At 43.3% G+C, this 14,715-nt stretch overlaps 1 protein-coding gene across 2 annotated transcripts in view; it reads left to right on the forward strand.

Moving 5' to 3' along the window:
- The window catches only part of slc36a4 (solute carrier family 36 member 4), a 68,011-nt gene extending 53,856 nt beyond the window's left edge, over positions 1–14,155 (forward strand). For both annotated transcript variants that reach the window (XM_017687500.2, XM_017687501.2), the window contains exon 12: positions 12,608–14,155. In XM_017687500.2, the coding sequence (XP_017542989.1) occupies positions 12,608–12,900 (293 nt within the window). In that variant the 3' untranslated portion in view covers positions 12,901–14,155. The remainder of the gene's footprint in view (positions 1–12,607) is intronic.
- Positions 14,156–14,715: the final 560 nt, after the last annotated feature.

Here is a 14,715-nt window from a genome sequence, read left to right on the forward strand (position 1 = left end):
AGCGTGTGTGTGATGCTGTAGTCAGAGCTGAGCGTGCGTGTGTGATGCTGTAGTCAGAGCTGAGCGTGCATGTGTGATGCTGTAGTCAGAGCTGAGCGTGTGTGTGTGTGATGTAGTCAGAGCTGAGCGTGTGTGTGTGTGATGTAGTCAGAGCTGAGCGTGTGTGTATGTGTGTGTGATGTAGTCAGAGCTGAGCGTGTGTGTGTGAGATGTAGTCAGAGCTGAGCGTGTGCGTATGTGTGTGTAATGTAGTCAGAGCTGAGCGTATGTGTGTATTGCTGTAGTCAGAGCTGAGCGTGTGTGTGATGCTGTAGTCAGAGCTGAGCGTGCGTGTGTGATGCTGTAGTCAGAGCTGAGCGTGCGTGTGTGATGCTGTAGTCAGAGCTGAGCGTGCGTGTGATGCTGTAGTCAGAGCTGAGCGTGCGTGTGTGATGCTGTAGTCAGAGCTGAGCGTGCGTGTGTGATGCTGTAGTCAGAGCTGAGCGTGCGTGTGTGATGCTGTAGTCAGAGCTGAGCGTGCGTGTGTGTGATGCTGTAGTCAGAGCTGAGCGTGCGTGTGTGCGATGCTGTAGTCAGAGCTGAGCGTGTGTGTGTGCGATGCTGTAGTCAGAGCTGAGCGTGTGTGTGTGATGCTGTAGTCAGAGCTGAGCGTGTGTGTGTGATGCTGTAGTCAGAGCTGAGCCTGTGTGTGTGATGCTATTGTCAGAGCTGAGCGTGCGTGTGTGATGCTGTAGTCAGAGCCGAGCGTGCGTGTGTGTGATGCTGTAGTCAGAGCCGAGCGTGCGTGTGTGATGCTGTAGTCAGCTCCGAACGTGCGTGTGTGATGCTGTAGTCAGAGCCGAGCGTGTGTGTGTGTGTGATGCTGTACTCTGAGCTGAGCGTGTGTGTGTGTGATGCTGTACTCTGAGCTGAGCGTGTGTGTGTGTGATGCTGTACTCTGAGCTGAGCGTGTGTGTGTGTGATGCTGTACTCTGAGCTGAGCGTGTGTGTGTGATGCTGTAGTCAGAGCTGAGCGTGTGTTTGTGTGATGCTGTAGTCAGAGCTGAGCGTGTGTGTGTGTGTGTGATGCTGTACTCTGAGCTGAGCGTGTGTGTGTGTGTGATGCTGTAGTCAGAGCTGAGCGTGTGTGTGATGCTGTAGACAGAGCTGAGCGTGTGTGTGATGCTGTAGTCAGCTGAGCGTATGTGTGTATTGCTGTAGTCAGAGCTGAGCGTGTGTGTGATGCTGTAGTCAGAGCTGAGCGTGTGTGTGTGATGCTGTAGTCAGAGCTGAGCGTGTGTGATGCTGTAGTTAGAGCTGAGCGTGCGTGTGTGATGCTGTAGTCAGAGCTGAGCGTGCGTGTGTGATGCTGTAGTCAGAGCTGAGCGTGCGTGTGTGATGCTGTAGTCAGAGCTGAGCGTGCGTGTGTGTGATGCTGTAGTCAGAGCTGAGCGTGCGTGTGTGTGATGCTGTACTCTGAGCTGAGCGTGCGTGTGTGTGATGCTGTAGTCAGAGCTGAGCGTGTGTGTGTGTGATGCTGTAGTCAGAGCTGAGCGTGTGTGTGTGTGTGATGCTGTAGTCAGAGCTGAGCGTGTGTGTGATGCTGTAGTCAGAGCTGAGCGTGTGTGTGTGATGCTGTAGTCAGAGCTGAGCGTGTGTGTGTGTGATGCTGTAGTCAGAGCTGAGCGTGTGTATGTGTGTGATGCTGTACTCTGAGCTGAGCGTGTGTGTGTGTGTGATGCTGTAGTCAGAGCTGAGCGTGTGTGTGATGCTGTAGACAGAGCTGAGCGTGTGTGTGATGCTGTAGTCAGAGCTGAGCGTATGTGTGTATTGCTGTAGTCAGAGCTGAGCGTGTGTGATGCTGTAGTCAGAGCTGAGCGTGTGTGTGTGTGTGTGTGATGCTGTAGTCTGAGCTGAGCGTGTGATGCTGTAGTCAGAGCTGAGCGTGTGTGTGTGTGTGTGTGATGCTGTAGTCTGAGCTGAGCGTGTGTGTGATGCTGTAGTCTGAGCTGAGCGTGTGTGTGTGATGTAGTCAGAGCTGAGCGTGTGTGTGTGATGTAGTCAGAGCTGAGTGTGTGCGTATGTGTGTGTGATGTATTCAGAGCTGAGCGTGTGCGTATGTGTGTGTGATGTAGTCAGAGCTGAGCGTATGTGTGTGATGCTTTAGTCAGAGCTGAGTGTGTGTGTATGTGTGATGCTGTAGTCAGAGCTGAACGTGTGTGTGATGCTGTAGTCAGAGCTTAGCGTATGTGTGTGTGATGCTGTAGTCAGAGCTGAGTGTGTGTGTGTGTGTGTGTGTGATGCTGTAGTCTGAGCTGAGCGTGTGTATGTGTGATGCTGTAGTCTGAGCTGAGCATGTGTGTGATGCTGTAGTCTGAGCTGAGCATGTGTGTGATGCTGTAGTCTGAGCTGAGCATGTGTGTGTGATGCTGTAGTCAGAGCTGAGTGTGTGTGTGTGTGTGATGCTGTAGTCAGAGCTGAGTGTGTGTGTGTGATGCTGTGGTCAGAGCTGAGCGTGTGTGTGTGTGATGCTGTAGTCTGAGCTGAGCGTGTGTGATGCTGTAGTCAGAGCTGAGCGTGTTTGATGCTGTAGGCAGAGCTGAGCGTGTGTGATGCTGTAGTCAGAGCTGAGCGTGTGTGTTTGATGCTGTAGTCAGAGCTGAGCGTGTTTGATGCTGTAGTCAGAGCTGAGCGTGTTTGATGCTGTAGTCAGAGCTGAGCGTGTGTGATGCTGTAGTCTGAGCTGAGCGTGTGTGATGCTGTAGTCAGAGCTGAGCGTGTTTGATGCTGTAGTCAGAGCTGAGCGTGTGTGATGCTGTTGTCAGAGCTGAGCGTGTGTGATGCTGTAGTCAGAGCTGAGCGTGTTTGATGCTGTAGTCAGAGCTGAGCGTATGTGATGCTGTTGTCAGAGCTGAGCGTGTGATGCTGTTGTCAGAGCTGAGCGTGTGTGATGCTGTAGTCAGAGCTGAGCGTGTGATGCTGTTGTCAGAGCTGAGCGTGTGTGATGCTGTAGTCAGAGCTGAGCGTGTTTGATGCTGTAGTCAGAGCTGAGCGTGTGTGATGCTGTAGTCAGAGCTGAGCGTGTGTGATGCTGTAGTCTGAGCTGAGCGTGTGTGATGCTGTAGTCAGAGCTGAGCTTGTGTTTGTGTGTGTTATGACTGTCACTCACTGCAATTTGCCAGTGGTGAAACTTGTTTTCTCTGTTTGTTTACGGCCATATGAAGGTCAGATATGCTAATTTCATAGAGACGCCGACATCCACTGACCTCCTACAAATCATGTTCATTTGTTTATTAATTTATTTGTTTATTAATCTGCGTACGTGTTTATTTGAGTCTGTCGGCTCACGTACTCCTCTTTAAGAGTCTCTGTGGTCGTCGTGATGATGGTCCAGCGTTGGTCCGGCAGTGTGCCGAGTGTTTGAGTGGTGCAAGCTCACTCTGAAGGACATGACTGATGTCCTTGTCAGAGAAATGCAGTTTTATGTCCACAGTTATTTATGGTGAGAAAAATGGACGGCGCTGCGGGCCAGTGGAGCTCGCGGGCAGTCTGAGGGGCGGCGCAGCAGACAGCCAGCAGTATCCGTCTCAGCTGGACGGTGTCAGTTGCTCTGCTGCTTTTATGGATGCAACTATTGAGAATTTCGTTTCCAATAAATTTCATTTCTTCAGTAATTGAATGTGTTTGTTGGTGTGTTGCTAAACTTGAGGCTGCAGCAAATAATCTTTCGATACTGATTTATTTCTTGTAATTATATGGACATTAAATATAATTACTTAGTAATTAGTTTATTTAATATATGTACGTTTTTAAATTATTTTATTTTGCAACTTCATGTAGTAAGAAATACATTTAGATAATTATTTTTAAAAAGTTTTAATTTGAATGTCTCCCCTTCTATACTTTTATTTTGAAAAGTAGACATACAGTATTTCTTTTTCATTTATGGTTGCTAAGGTGTTGCTTAGCCATTGCTATTTTATTTTAGGTGGTTGCTAAGGTGTTGCTAGGCCGGTGCTGTGGTATCTCAGGTGGCTGCTTATGTGTGTGTGTGTGTGTGTGTGTGTGTGTGTGTGTGTGTGTGTGTGTATATATATATATATATATATATATATATATATATATATATATATATATATATATATATATATATATATATACACACACACATACATACATACACACACACTATTTTGCCAAAAGTATTTGCTCGTCTGGCTTCACATGCATATCAACTTGAGTGACATCCCATTCCTAATCCCTAGGGTTTAGTATGATGTCGGCCCACCCTTTGCAGCTATAACAGCTTTAGCTCTTCTGGGAAGGCTTTCCACAAGGGTTAGGAGTGTTCATGGGAATTTTTGACCATTATTCCAAAAGCGCATTTGTGAGGTCAGACACTGATGTTGGATGAGAAGGCCTGGCTCACAGTCTCCGCTCTAATTCAGCGCAAAGGTTTTCTATCAGGTTGAGGTCAGGACTCTGTGCAGACCAGTCAAGTTCTTGAACAGGAAGGGGCCATCCCCAAACTGTTCTCACAAAGTTGGGAGCATGAAATTGTCCAAAATCTCAGACTTGTCCATCGGATCGCCAGACGGAGAAGCGTGATTGGTCACTCCAGAGAACACGTCTCCACTGCTCTAGAGTCCAGTGGCGGCGCTTTACTCCACTGCATTCCACGCTTTGCATTGCGCTTGGTGATGTAAGGCTTGGATGCAGCTGCTCGGCCATGGAAACCCATTCCATGAAGCTCTCTACGCTGTTCTTGAGCTGATCTGAAGGTCATATGAAATTGGAGGTCTGTAGCGATTGACTCTGCAGAAAGTCGGTGACCTCTGCGCACTATGCCCCTCAGCATCCGCTGACCCTGCTCTGTCATTTTACGAGGCCGACCACTTCGTGGCTGAGTTTCTGTCATTCCTAATTGCCTGTGGAATATTTAGTAGTGAGGAAATTTCACAACTGGACTTGTTACACAGGTGGCGTCCGATTACGGTACCACGCTGGAATTCACTGAGCTCCTGAGAGCGACCCATTCTTTCACTTATGTCTGTAGAAGCAGTCTGCAGGCCTAGGGGCTTGGTTTGATACACCTGTGGCCATGGAAGTGATTGGAACACATGAATTCAATGATTTGGATGGGTGAGTGAAGACTTTTGGCGATATAGTGTATGTGGCTACAATGTGTGTACGTATCCACAAAGGGAAGCCCATGCCCACAGTCCCAAATTTACCTTTCCTTGCTCTCAACCCAACATGGGTAGGGGCTGGGGACATCGCTGATCTTGTAAAACAAGATCTTATGATGTTCTAAGCAAGACACCTAACCCCCAACTGCTCCCCGGGCGCCGTGGATAGGGCTGCCCACCACTCCGGGCAAGTGTGCTCACTGCCCACTAGTGTGTGTGTTCACTAGTGTGTATGTGGTGTTTCACTTCACAGATGGGTTAAATGCGGAGGTGGAATTTCCCTGGTTGTGGGATCAAAAAAGTATCACTTATCACTTATGCTACAAAATCTTCTTTCCCACGTTGCATGCAGTTACACATTTCCACCAGAGAGGTCGCCAAATCCCCACAACTTACACAGTGCAGCTTAAATTGTAATTTCATATTTTAATTACATGTTTATGCAATTAATTATGTATGTATTTTTTTTCAAATCACAATAAAAGAACATCCTCTCCTCCTCACACACAGACGTGGTCTGGAGCGAAAGATTAAAATCCGCCCTTTCCTCACTGCGAGTCTGGGAATATTCCAATTAAATCACAGCGTGCCTTTGTTATCAGTATCCCAGATAATTCCTGGGAGATAACTGGAGCGCTCTCATGGTCTCTTAGCTCACGGTTCCTGCATAGCTTATTAGCTGAAAGACAGCCGCTCGCTCTGAGGAGAACTTCTGAAGGCAACACGGTTTTTAAACAGAGCCTGCGAGCGCTGCTTCACGAGCCGACGAGTCCTGAACTTTCCATCGCCTTTCGAACGCGGCTGCCACTCGGGGCCCGGCTTCCTTTTTGGAGTCGATGTGCCGCTCCGATAGCCAGCGTCTCTGGCTGTTACTCCAGCCATCGCCATGTATCTGCTGCATTTTAAACATCTCTCTCTGACTCCTTCTCCTCTTCTCATCCTCTCTACGGTTCATTTTATTTAGCGAGAAGCAGAGAACATAAGACAGCTGTATTAGCAGCTCCGGCTTCTTCTAGAAGATTCCAGATCAGGTTGTCAGGTCATGAAGTGCTGGCCTGATAAATGTTCCAAAAACATGGCATGATATTCGTCAACTTGTGTGTCTGGATCCACCTTTAATATGGTCATTTTGGGCTGTTCCCCTTCACTGATGAAATATATTCATAGAAATCTTCCAGTTACACCAAAATTACAAGGTTATTAACTTCATTTACAAGCAACATAATGTTAAAATAATTATTTTTTCATGCTAATTTATTGACTGAAATAAAGTCGTTTTAACCTGTGTCCTACCCTGTTACCCATGTAAAAAAAATTTAACATTCCGTTTGTTGCTGTTTTTCTGATGAATGACCATTGGACAGGTCAATTTTTTTTTGTTTTTTATTTTTTAAATTTAAGTGCTTTGTGTTCATTTATAAGATATTTGTATTTTTTTATAAGTTGTTAGTCTTATTACAATTATTATTATTATTATTATTTTTCAGCTTTCCTTTATTAAATTTCCAGTCAAAATGACCATTAAATACCAGGAAAAAAGTGGTAGGCAGGGTCTTAATAAGCCTGTTTGGCTGGAGGTCTGGGTTTCTGATTTTATTTTTACTAGTATTCAAAAACATGGGAAAAAGTAAGAATAAAGTGACAAAGTAACTTATTATATTGACAAATTAATTTCTTAAATATATTATTGGCTTTATAATATTATTAGCTTTTTATAATACATTGGCTTTCAAACCATCTCTAATGGTCTGCAGGACAGAGCTGTTAGTCCACCCTGTGTGGGACTGTCCTGCGTTTATCCGCCCACTTTCTGCACTTTTATTTTTTGTTATAATGCAAAAGAGCCAGAGCTGCAGTGCAGTGCTGACGGCAAAGCTCTCAGTGAGGGTAAATGGGAACGCTGATGTGGAATAAATGAGCTGAATGGATGAAGGTGTTCAGGCAGTCGAGTAAACACACCTGATCCGAGTCGTAAACAACCTGATTAGCTGAAGTCCCTGTAGAGCAACTTCGTTTCAGTATGTGACTGTGTGCTGCATTCATGACCAGGTGCAAACTGGGAAGTTTCAAATCTCCTAGTGGGAAAAATCTATTTGAATGTCCCTCGCAATTCCATATGAATTTTTTTGATCATACACTTCTTCAGTTTGCTAATCAGTAGCCACAATTACATGCAGCCTAATAATGCGTTAATAATCCAACTAAAAAGCTCAATCAGGTTAGAATACGTCCATGTAAACACCTCAGTTGGAATAGTCTTGTCCGATTTGAGGCTATTCAGAATACAGTTTTTGAATGACACATTTCAAAAAGTAGCCACAACTTTTCAAAAAGTAGCTAAAAAGTAGCCACAACTTTTCAAAAAGTAGCTAAACAGTAGCCACTACTTTTCAAAAAGTAGGAACTACAGTTCGAAAAAGTAGCTAAAAGTAGACACTGCTTTCCAAAACGTAGAAACTACATTTCAAAAAATGGCTGCAAGTAGCCACTACTTTTCAAAAAGAAGCTAAAAGGTAGTGCACTACTTATAAAAAAGAAGTTAAAAAGTAGCCACTGCATTTCAAAAAGTAACTGAAAAGAATCCACTACTTTTCTAAAAGTAGCGCACTACATTTAAAAAAGTAGCTAAAAACTAGCCACTACTTTTCAAAAAGTAGCTAAAAAGTAGCCATTACTTTTCAAAAAGTAGGTAAAATGTAACCACGACTTTTCAAAAAGTAGAAACTACATTTCAAAAAATAGCTGGAAGTAGCCACTACTTTTCAAAAAGAAGCTAAAAGTAGCCACTACTTTTTTCTGGAAAAGTAGCTAAATCGTAGCTAACTTCACATTTTGCGAAAGTAACTACAAAGTGGCTAACTACTCATTTTTCAGTAGCTGTTCCAACCCTGGATATTCCATGACATGTGATTTGATGCTCCGTAGCAGCTGTTTTGTAAAATGCATTTTTCATTAAAAATGTATCTGTTGTGACCTTTGTGTTACACCAATGACCGGTGACTTCTATGGACAGATTTTAAAAAAAGTGGACGTTTCTGTAGAATAACCCATAACAAAGCTAGAGAGGTTACCGAATGATCACATAAAGGTGAAATAGTGCGTAAAATAGGCAAAGAAAGATCAAATGCATGTTCCCTTTAATGTTCCCACAGCAAATGCATGAGTGATTCCTTCGTCTACCTTATCATCTACAGCGCCTTTTCATTATCTCTACTCTTCTGTTTCTTTCTTGTTTACTTTCATAAGGGAAGTCCCTCAAAGGAAAACCGCACTAAAGCCAAATCTACATTACAGCCTGTAGGCAGATGTGATTGATTTTAAAGTTGCGCTGAAATACTGAGTAGAATTAAACTAAACCAACACTCGTCTTGGCTCATCAGTGAGATCGGAGAAAGGAACTGCTGACAATGGAAGTGTCAGACAGCGCGTTAAGCGGATTATAAGATGTGAGTGTTCACCAGTGAAATGGTGCGTTCATCTTTATATGTGCTCATCTGACTGAGCTTTTAAAGGTACTTTTCTCCAGAAGAGCCTTTAAAAGACTGTATTTTAGGAATGTATTATCTCGAAGCTTCCTTCATCCAGCTAGAGCCTCATTCACAGCGCACTGATGACTTGAATGTTCATTCAGATGCAGTTATAATAAAGGGGAATTCCACCCAGTTCAAAATCCCTCCATAACTCAGTGTTAGAGATGTAAACAGAGTGATTTGGTGTGGGTTCTTTACAGTGGTGGTGATGGGAACCAGACGTCGCCATGACTACAGCAAAGATATAGACATTTTATTTACCATCCAGAACCACCAGAGAACCTACACGAGTCTCCTGAGTTTATATGGAATGTTGATGGAAAATAGTGGAAAATAGTACATTTCCTTTGGGGACTATTTTGCCTCACAGCGCCCTGCATGTTATGTATCCCTCCACCATGAATGGATTTCAAGGCTGAAATCTTCTCAGAACTGTCATAAAACAGCGTCTCAGTCATCAGGCAGTGAATTCATAACCATTTACTGTAGGAACTTTCTATGAGGAGCTTTTAGAGGTGGACGTCTGGTTCCTATCACCACCACTGTGAACAGCTCTGACTCGGTAAGTTTCTCTAGAATAGAGTTTCACACCAAACCGCTCTGAACCGCTCTGTTTACATCAAAATGATTTAATTATGTAGAAACTTTGATCATTTCCCCTTCAAGATTCCCCTTTAACAGAGATATTTGTTTAAACTTCTTTTATTAACTTTTTTCCTTGAGGTCCACTTAAAACGTGGATTTATTCCACTCAAAGTTATTCATTTTTACATGGCCATTTTGCAGCCTCACTTTCTCCTTAAATTGCACCTTAAAGACTGATGTATGTAAATTAGGTGTGTTCTGATTGGCTGGGGCCCTTTTGAAAAGCAAATGAGTGGGGCTAAACTGCTAGAAGCTGAATAGCCAGATTTATGTATTGCTTCATCCTCGAGAAACTTAACGAGTCAGAATTGTTCAGTGGTGGTGATGCACTACATGAACAAAAGTACACATCACACCCACAGAAGCTTTTATGAATTACAATCTAAATCTATAGGCATTAATATGGAGTTGGTCCCCCTTTGCAGCTGCAACAGCTTCCACTCTTCTGGGAAGCTTCTACAAGATGTTCGAGAGTGTCTCTGGGAATTTCTGCCCATTCATCGAGAAGAGCATTTGTGAAGTCAGATGCTGATGCTGGACAAGAGGGTCTGGCTCACAGTCTCCATTCTTCTTCATCCCAAAGGTGTGTGATGGGGTTGATGTCAGGGTTCTGTGAGGGCCAGTCAAGTTCTTCCACATCAACTTGCCCCATCATGACTTTATGGAGCTGCTTTAGTCACTGGGTCTCAGTCATGGAACAGAAAAGGTTCTTCGTCAAACTGTTCCCACAAAGTTGGAAGTGTACAATTGTCCAAAATGTCTTGGTGCTGAAGCATTAAAGTTTCCCTTCACTGGAACTAAGGGTTGTAGGCCAACCCCTGTAAAGCAACCCCATATCATCATCCCTCCTCCACCAAACTTTACAGTCAGGCAGGTAACGTTCTCTAAACCCAGACTCATCCATCAGACTGACAGATAGAGCCGCGTAACTCCAGAGAACGTTTTCACTCCTCGAGAATTCAGTGGCGGCGCTTTACACCCCTCCGTCCGACATTAGGCATTGAGCTTGGTGATCCAAGGTTTGCTTGCAGCTGTTTGACCATGGAAACCATGCCATTAAGCTCCTGGTGCTTAGTTTTTGTGCTGATGTTGAGGCCAGAGGAGGTTTGACTTTTATGTTCTATGCTCCTCAGTGCTCGGCAACCCGCTCTGTAAATTGACATGGTCTGACACTTCATAGCTGTGGTTCCTAAACGCTTTCACTTTCCAATAATACCACTCACAGCTGATCATGGAATATCTAGGAGCAAAGAACGGCACATTCTTTCACTAATGTGTGTAGAGCCAGGCTGCATGGCTAGCTGCTTGATTTTATACACCTGCGGCAACGAAACAATGAAACACCTGAATTCAGTGAGTTGTGTCTCAGTACTTTTGTCCATATAGAATAGGAACCAGATGTCAACCTGTAAAAGCTCAAAAAAGTCACAAAGTTATCACATGAAATGGTATATAGTAGATAACGTTAGTGATGCCTGTCCAGGGAAATGTCTGGTTTTGTATCCGTGGAATTTTAGTTCTGTCATCTAAAACATTAAATGAATTAGTCATCACTTTTTTTTATTTCCTGTGCAATGCTTTGATCATTTTAGCCTCAGTCATCAGAAAAGCTTCACTGTCAACGAGGATTTTAGTCATCAAATGGATTTTGAGAGTGCCTCCGGGAGAGACTCATGGTCAGGGGAGGATGGGTGTGTGTGTGTGTGTGTGTGTCTATTTGTCTCTTTGTGGGATCCAAATCCCCTCAGGTCAGACATTTTGATGTAGTGGGGACATTAGTCTGCTCTTTACAAGGAAAATAACCACCCCCACCAACACCGCAGCTTTTGTTAGGAAGCGTAAAAGAGGCCGAAATGGTGCTTAAGGTTGCAGGATCACATACAACCTGAGGTACGTTTCGATGCAATAGGCCTCTTTCACCAGCCGTCCTTAAATCCAGGGTAACACTAAATGATTTGTACCCTGTTTGTAGCCCCGATCCTCAGTCTGACTGAGTCTGAGCTGGTCTGCTCTAGTTTGCAAATTTTGGGTCAGCTGGAGTCGACAGTTGGAGAAAGAACCGAGTCATGTTTGAGGGGCGCAGACTCAGATTTCTTTCCTCCTGATCACATTTCAGACCAGTCGGAGTTCATCAAACGTTTCATTTTTATCAACCCGGCTCGGAGTGTAATCTAGTGTGAACTGGTCAACGACTCAATCGGAATGGACTCCTGCAACAGGGAATGAAAACTGAGAGCGAGAAAGAAGAAAATATAGCAAGCAAACAAAGAAAAATGGTGGAAAGTCTCTTGCATGTGGAGTGAAACTTTTTAATGAGCTGAGTTTAAGGCACAATCGAGTTTATGTACATTTAAAACCCTAAAGGTTCCACACTGATCACATTTTTACATCAATGATCATTTAAACACGTTTACCTGCTGCTTCTTTACTGTTTCAGTGCGAACGGCAGAGAAAACAACAACAGCAGCTCATGTTTGTTTATTTGTGTCTGCTAGTAACAGGAGAAGGAATGAGTTAGCATGAGTTTTCTAGGTTGCTAAGATGATCTAAGACAGTTGCTGTGGTATTCCAAGTGGTTGCTAGGGTGTTCTAGGACAGTTGCTCTGGTATCACAGGTGGTTGCTAAGGTGTTTTTGGACAGTTGCTGTGGTATTCCCAGTGGTTGCTGGGGTGTTTTAGGACAGTTGCTGTGGTATTCCAAGTGGTTGCTAGGGTGTTCTAGGACAGTTGCTCTGGTATCCCAGGTGGTTGCTAAGGTGTTTTTGGACAGTTGCTGTGGTATTCCCAGTGGTTGCTGGGGTGTTTTAGGACAGTTGCTGTGTTATTCCAGGTGGTTGCTAATGTATGCAAGATGGTTTGTATGGCATTTTGTTTATAATCATGTTAAGCTTTATTTGTATAGCGCTTTATCCCAAAGATTCATACAGTGTGCATTTACGCCAGCATCCGGGAAATCTAGTTCTATAGAGATGCTACTAATTATAGAAACACAATGCTGGGAGATGGATTTGTAATAAAGTGATAGTTCAGCTGAATCAAATTCGGCCGGCACCTTATTGCATTTTTGTATAAATAACTACGTCATCTTGCTTTAATATCAAAATGTTTATGGTATACAAATATCTCTTCACATTTCGCCTGTCGTGGAGCTCCACCATGGAGCCCAGTGCTCAGTGGCTCATGTCACGTATGTATAATATCAAACACAATAAACCTCTGTTTACATTCATGTGAGAGTAGGCTCTTCTCTCTTTCTCTATGCAGGTGTGGTGGCCATTCTGGTTCCTCGGCTGGACCTCGTGATCTCCTTGGTGGGCGCGGTCAGTAGCTCCGCCCTGGCGCTGGTCTTTCCCCCGCTGGTGGAGCTGGTGGTCCACTCCGTCCGCCCGTCCACATTCCTCCTCCTAAAGGATCTGTCCATCGCTATTTTGGGTTTTCTCGGCTTCCTCACCGGAACTTACGTAACCGTAGGAGAGATTATTTACCCTGAAGAGCAGGGACACGCTCATCTCCATGACGACACAAACTGGACCACACCTACTGCCCCGCCCCTTTAATGACCACAGCTGGCCACCAATGTCCAGGACAATTCTTATACACATACATGCATAAACATAAGCTTGCTGCAGTCTTCGCTACTCCATGTTCATATTCTGCCACTCCGGGCTTTAAATCCCACGTTTTGCTGATTTTCTAAATAAAAATAAGTAAACGTAGTCTAGAGCGACCACATCTCCGTTTATTGTGCTAATTTTAGTGCATATGTTCTTTTTATATGCTGGGGTTTTTTATGAGTTTTGCATATTGGCAAAATCTAAAACATAAAATACAGGTGCCATAACTTTTGCACAAGCCACATTTCTGTTTTTTTTTTTCCCTCCAGTATTTCAGCAAAGTAACAGTAGATGCCCATTAAAATGTGCAGACTTGTGTTCTCTGTAGAGACTTATTTTCACTTCACAATTAATATTATATGTATAATACCTTAATAGTATTGAAGTTCACTACCGTTCAAAAGTTTGGAATCACTGTTCTAGATAATATTGCATATAAGGATAATAGAATAACTGTACAGCGTGAAAGTAGGTTCAATTTAATATTCAGAATGAAGCTATAATAAAAAAAATCTGGAATGAAGTTATAATTAAATATACAGAAATTCAATCCAGAATTCCTCGTATTCAACAAATTTCATTGACCGAGCAGCTAATTTTACATCAAGTAGTACAAAAGCTACAGTATATTAAATAATATCTTATATATTATTGTTTATGTTGATGAATTCTATTCCAAATCTATTCCGGAATGCTGAATATCCATTGATAAGAGGATATGGAAAACATTTCTATTTCTAAACATTTCATGGAAAACATTTTTATTTCTATTTTTACAAAAATGAATTTTACACGCTCTATATAATTTTTTTTTTAACATTTTAAAAGTAATTTTAAACTATTTATGATGGTCAGTTCAGCATCCCATGTGATAAATGGAAGTTTGTGTTTGTTGTGCTGGTACGAGTGGATCAGACACAGCAGTGCTGCTGGAGTTTTTATACTCTGTGTCCACTCACTGTCCACTCTATTAGACGTTCCTGTGTTGTTGGCCCACCCTGTGGATGTGAAGCCAGAGACGATAGCTCATCTCTTGCTGTCCAGTATGAGCTTAATCATCCTCTAGTGCCCACAGGACTCTGATCCACTCAGACCAGCGCAACACACACTAACACACAACCACCACGTCAGTGCTACTGCAGTGCTGAGAATGACCCAACACCCAAATAGTGCCTGCTCTGTGAGGGTCCGTGGGGGTCCTGACCACTGAAGAACAGGGTAACAGAGTATCAGAGAAACAGATGGACTACAGTCTGTAACTGTAGAACTACAGAGTGCAGCTATACAGTAAGTGGAGCTGATAAAGTGGACAGTGAGTGTAGAAATGAGGAGGTGGTCATTATGTTATGCCTGATTGATGTATATGTATATAGTACAGTTCTTATTGTAGATATACACTAAGTTTTTATTCAAAGAGGATCATTTAATATGATGTCTGATTCCAAAGCTTTGCACGGTGGTGTTCAATGTGTAATATTTATAGTATTATTATATTAATATCCCATTTATTATCACACACTCTATGTTCATGTTCTCTCACACACACAGCTCTTTCAGGATTTATTGTACTTTAAATTATACAGCAGTAATAATACAGTGTGTGTGAATGAAAGCACACACAAGCTCACTGCATCCTTCAGTACTTTAATACACACTCACACACACACACACACACTCGGTCACTCCCGCAGAGTGTGTGTGGAGAGCAATCATGCTTCTGGGAGAGTTACTTTCAGGCTTTTTTTTTATAGTTCATTT

The sequence above is a fragment of the Pygocentrus nattereri genome, chromosome 17, assembly GCF_015220715.1.
Source record: "Pygocentrus nattereri isolate fPygNat1 chromosome 17, fPygNat1.pri, whole genome shotgun sequence".
NCBI lineage: Eukaryota > Metazoa > Chordata > Actinopteri > Characiformes > Serrasalmidae > Pygocentrus > Pygocentrus nattereri.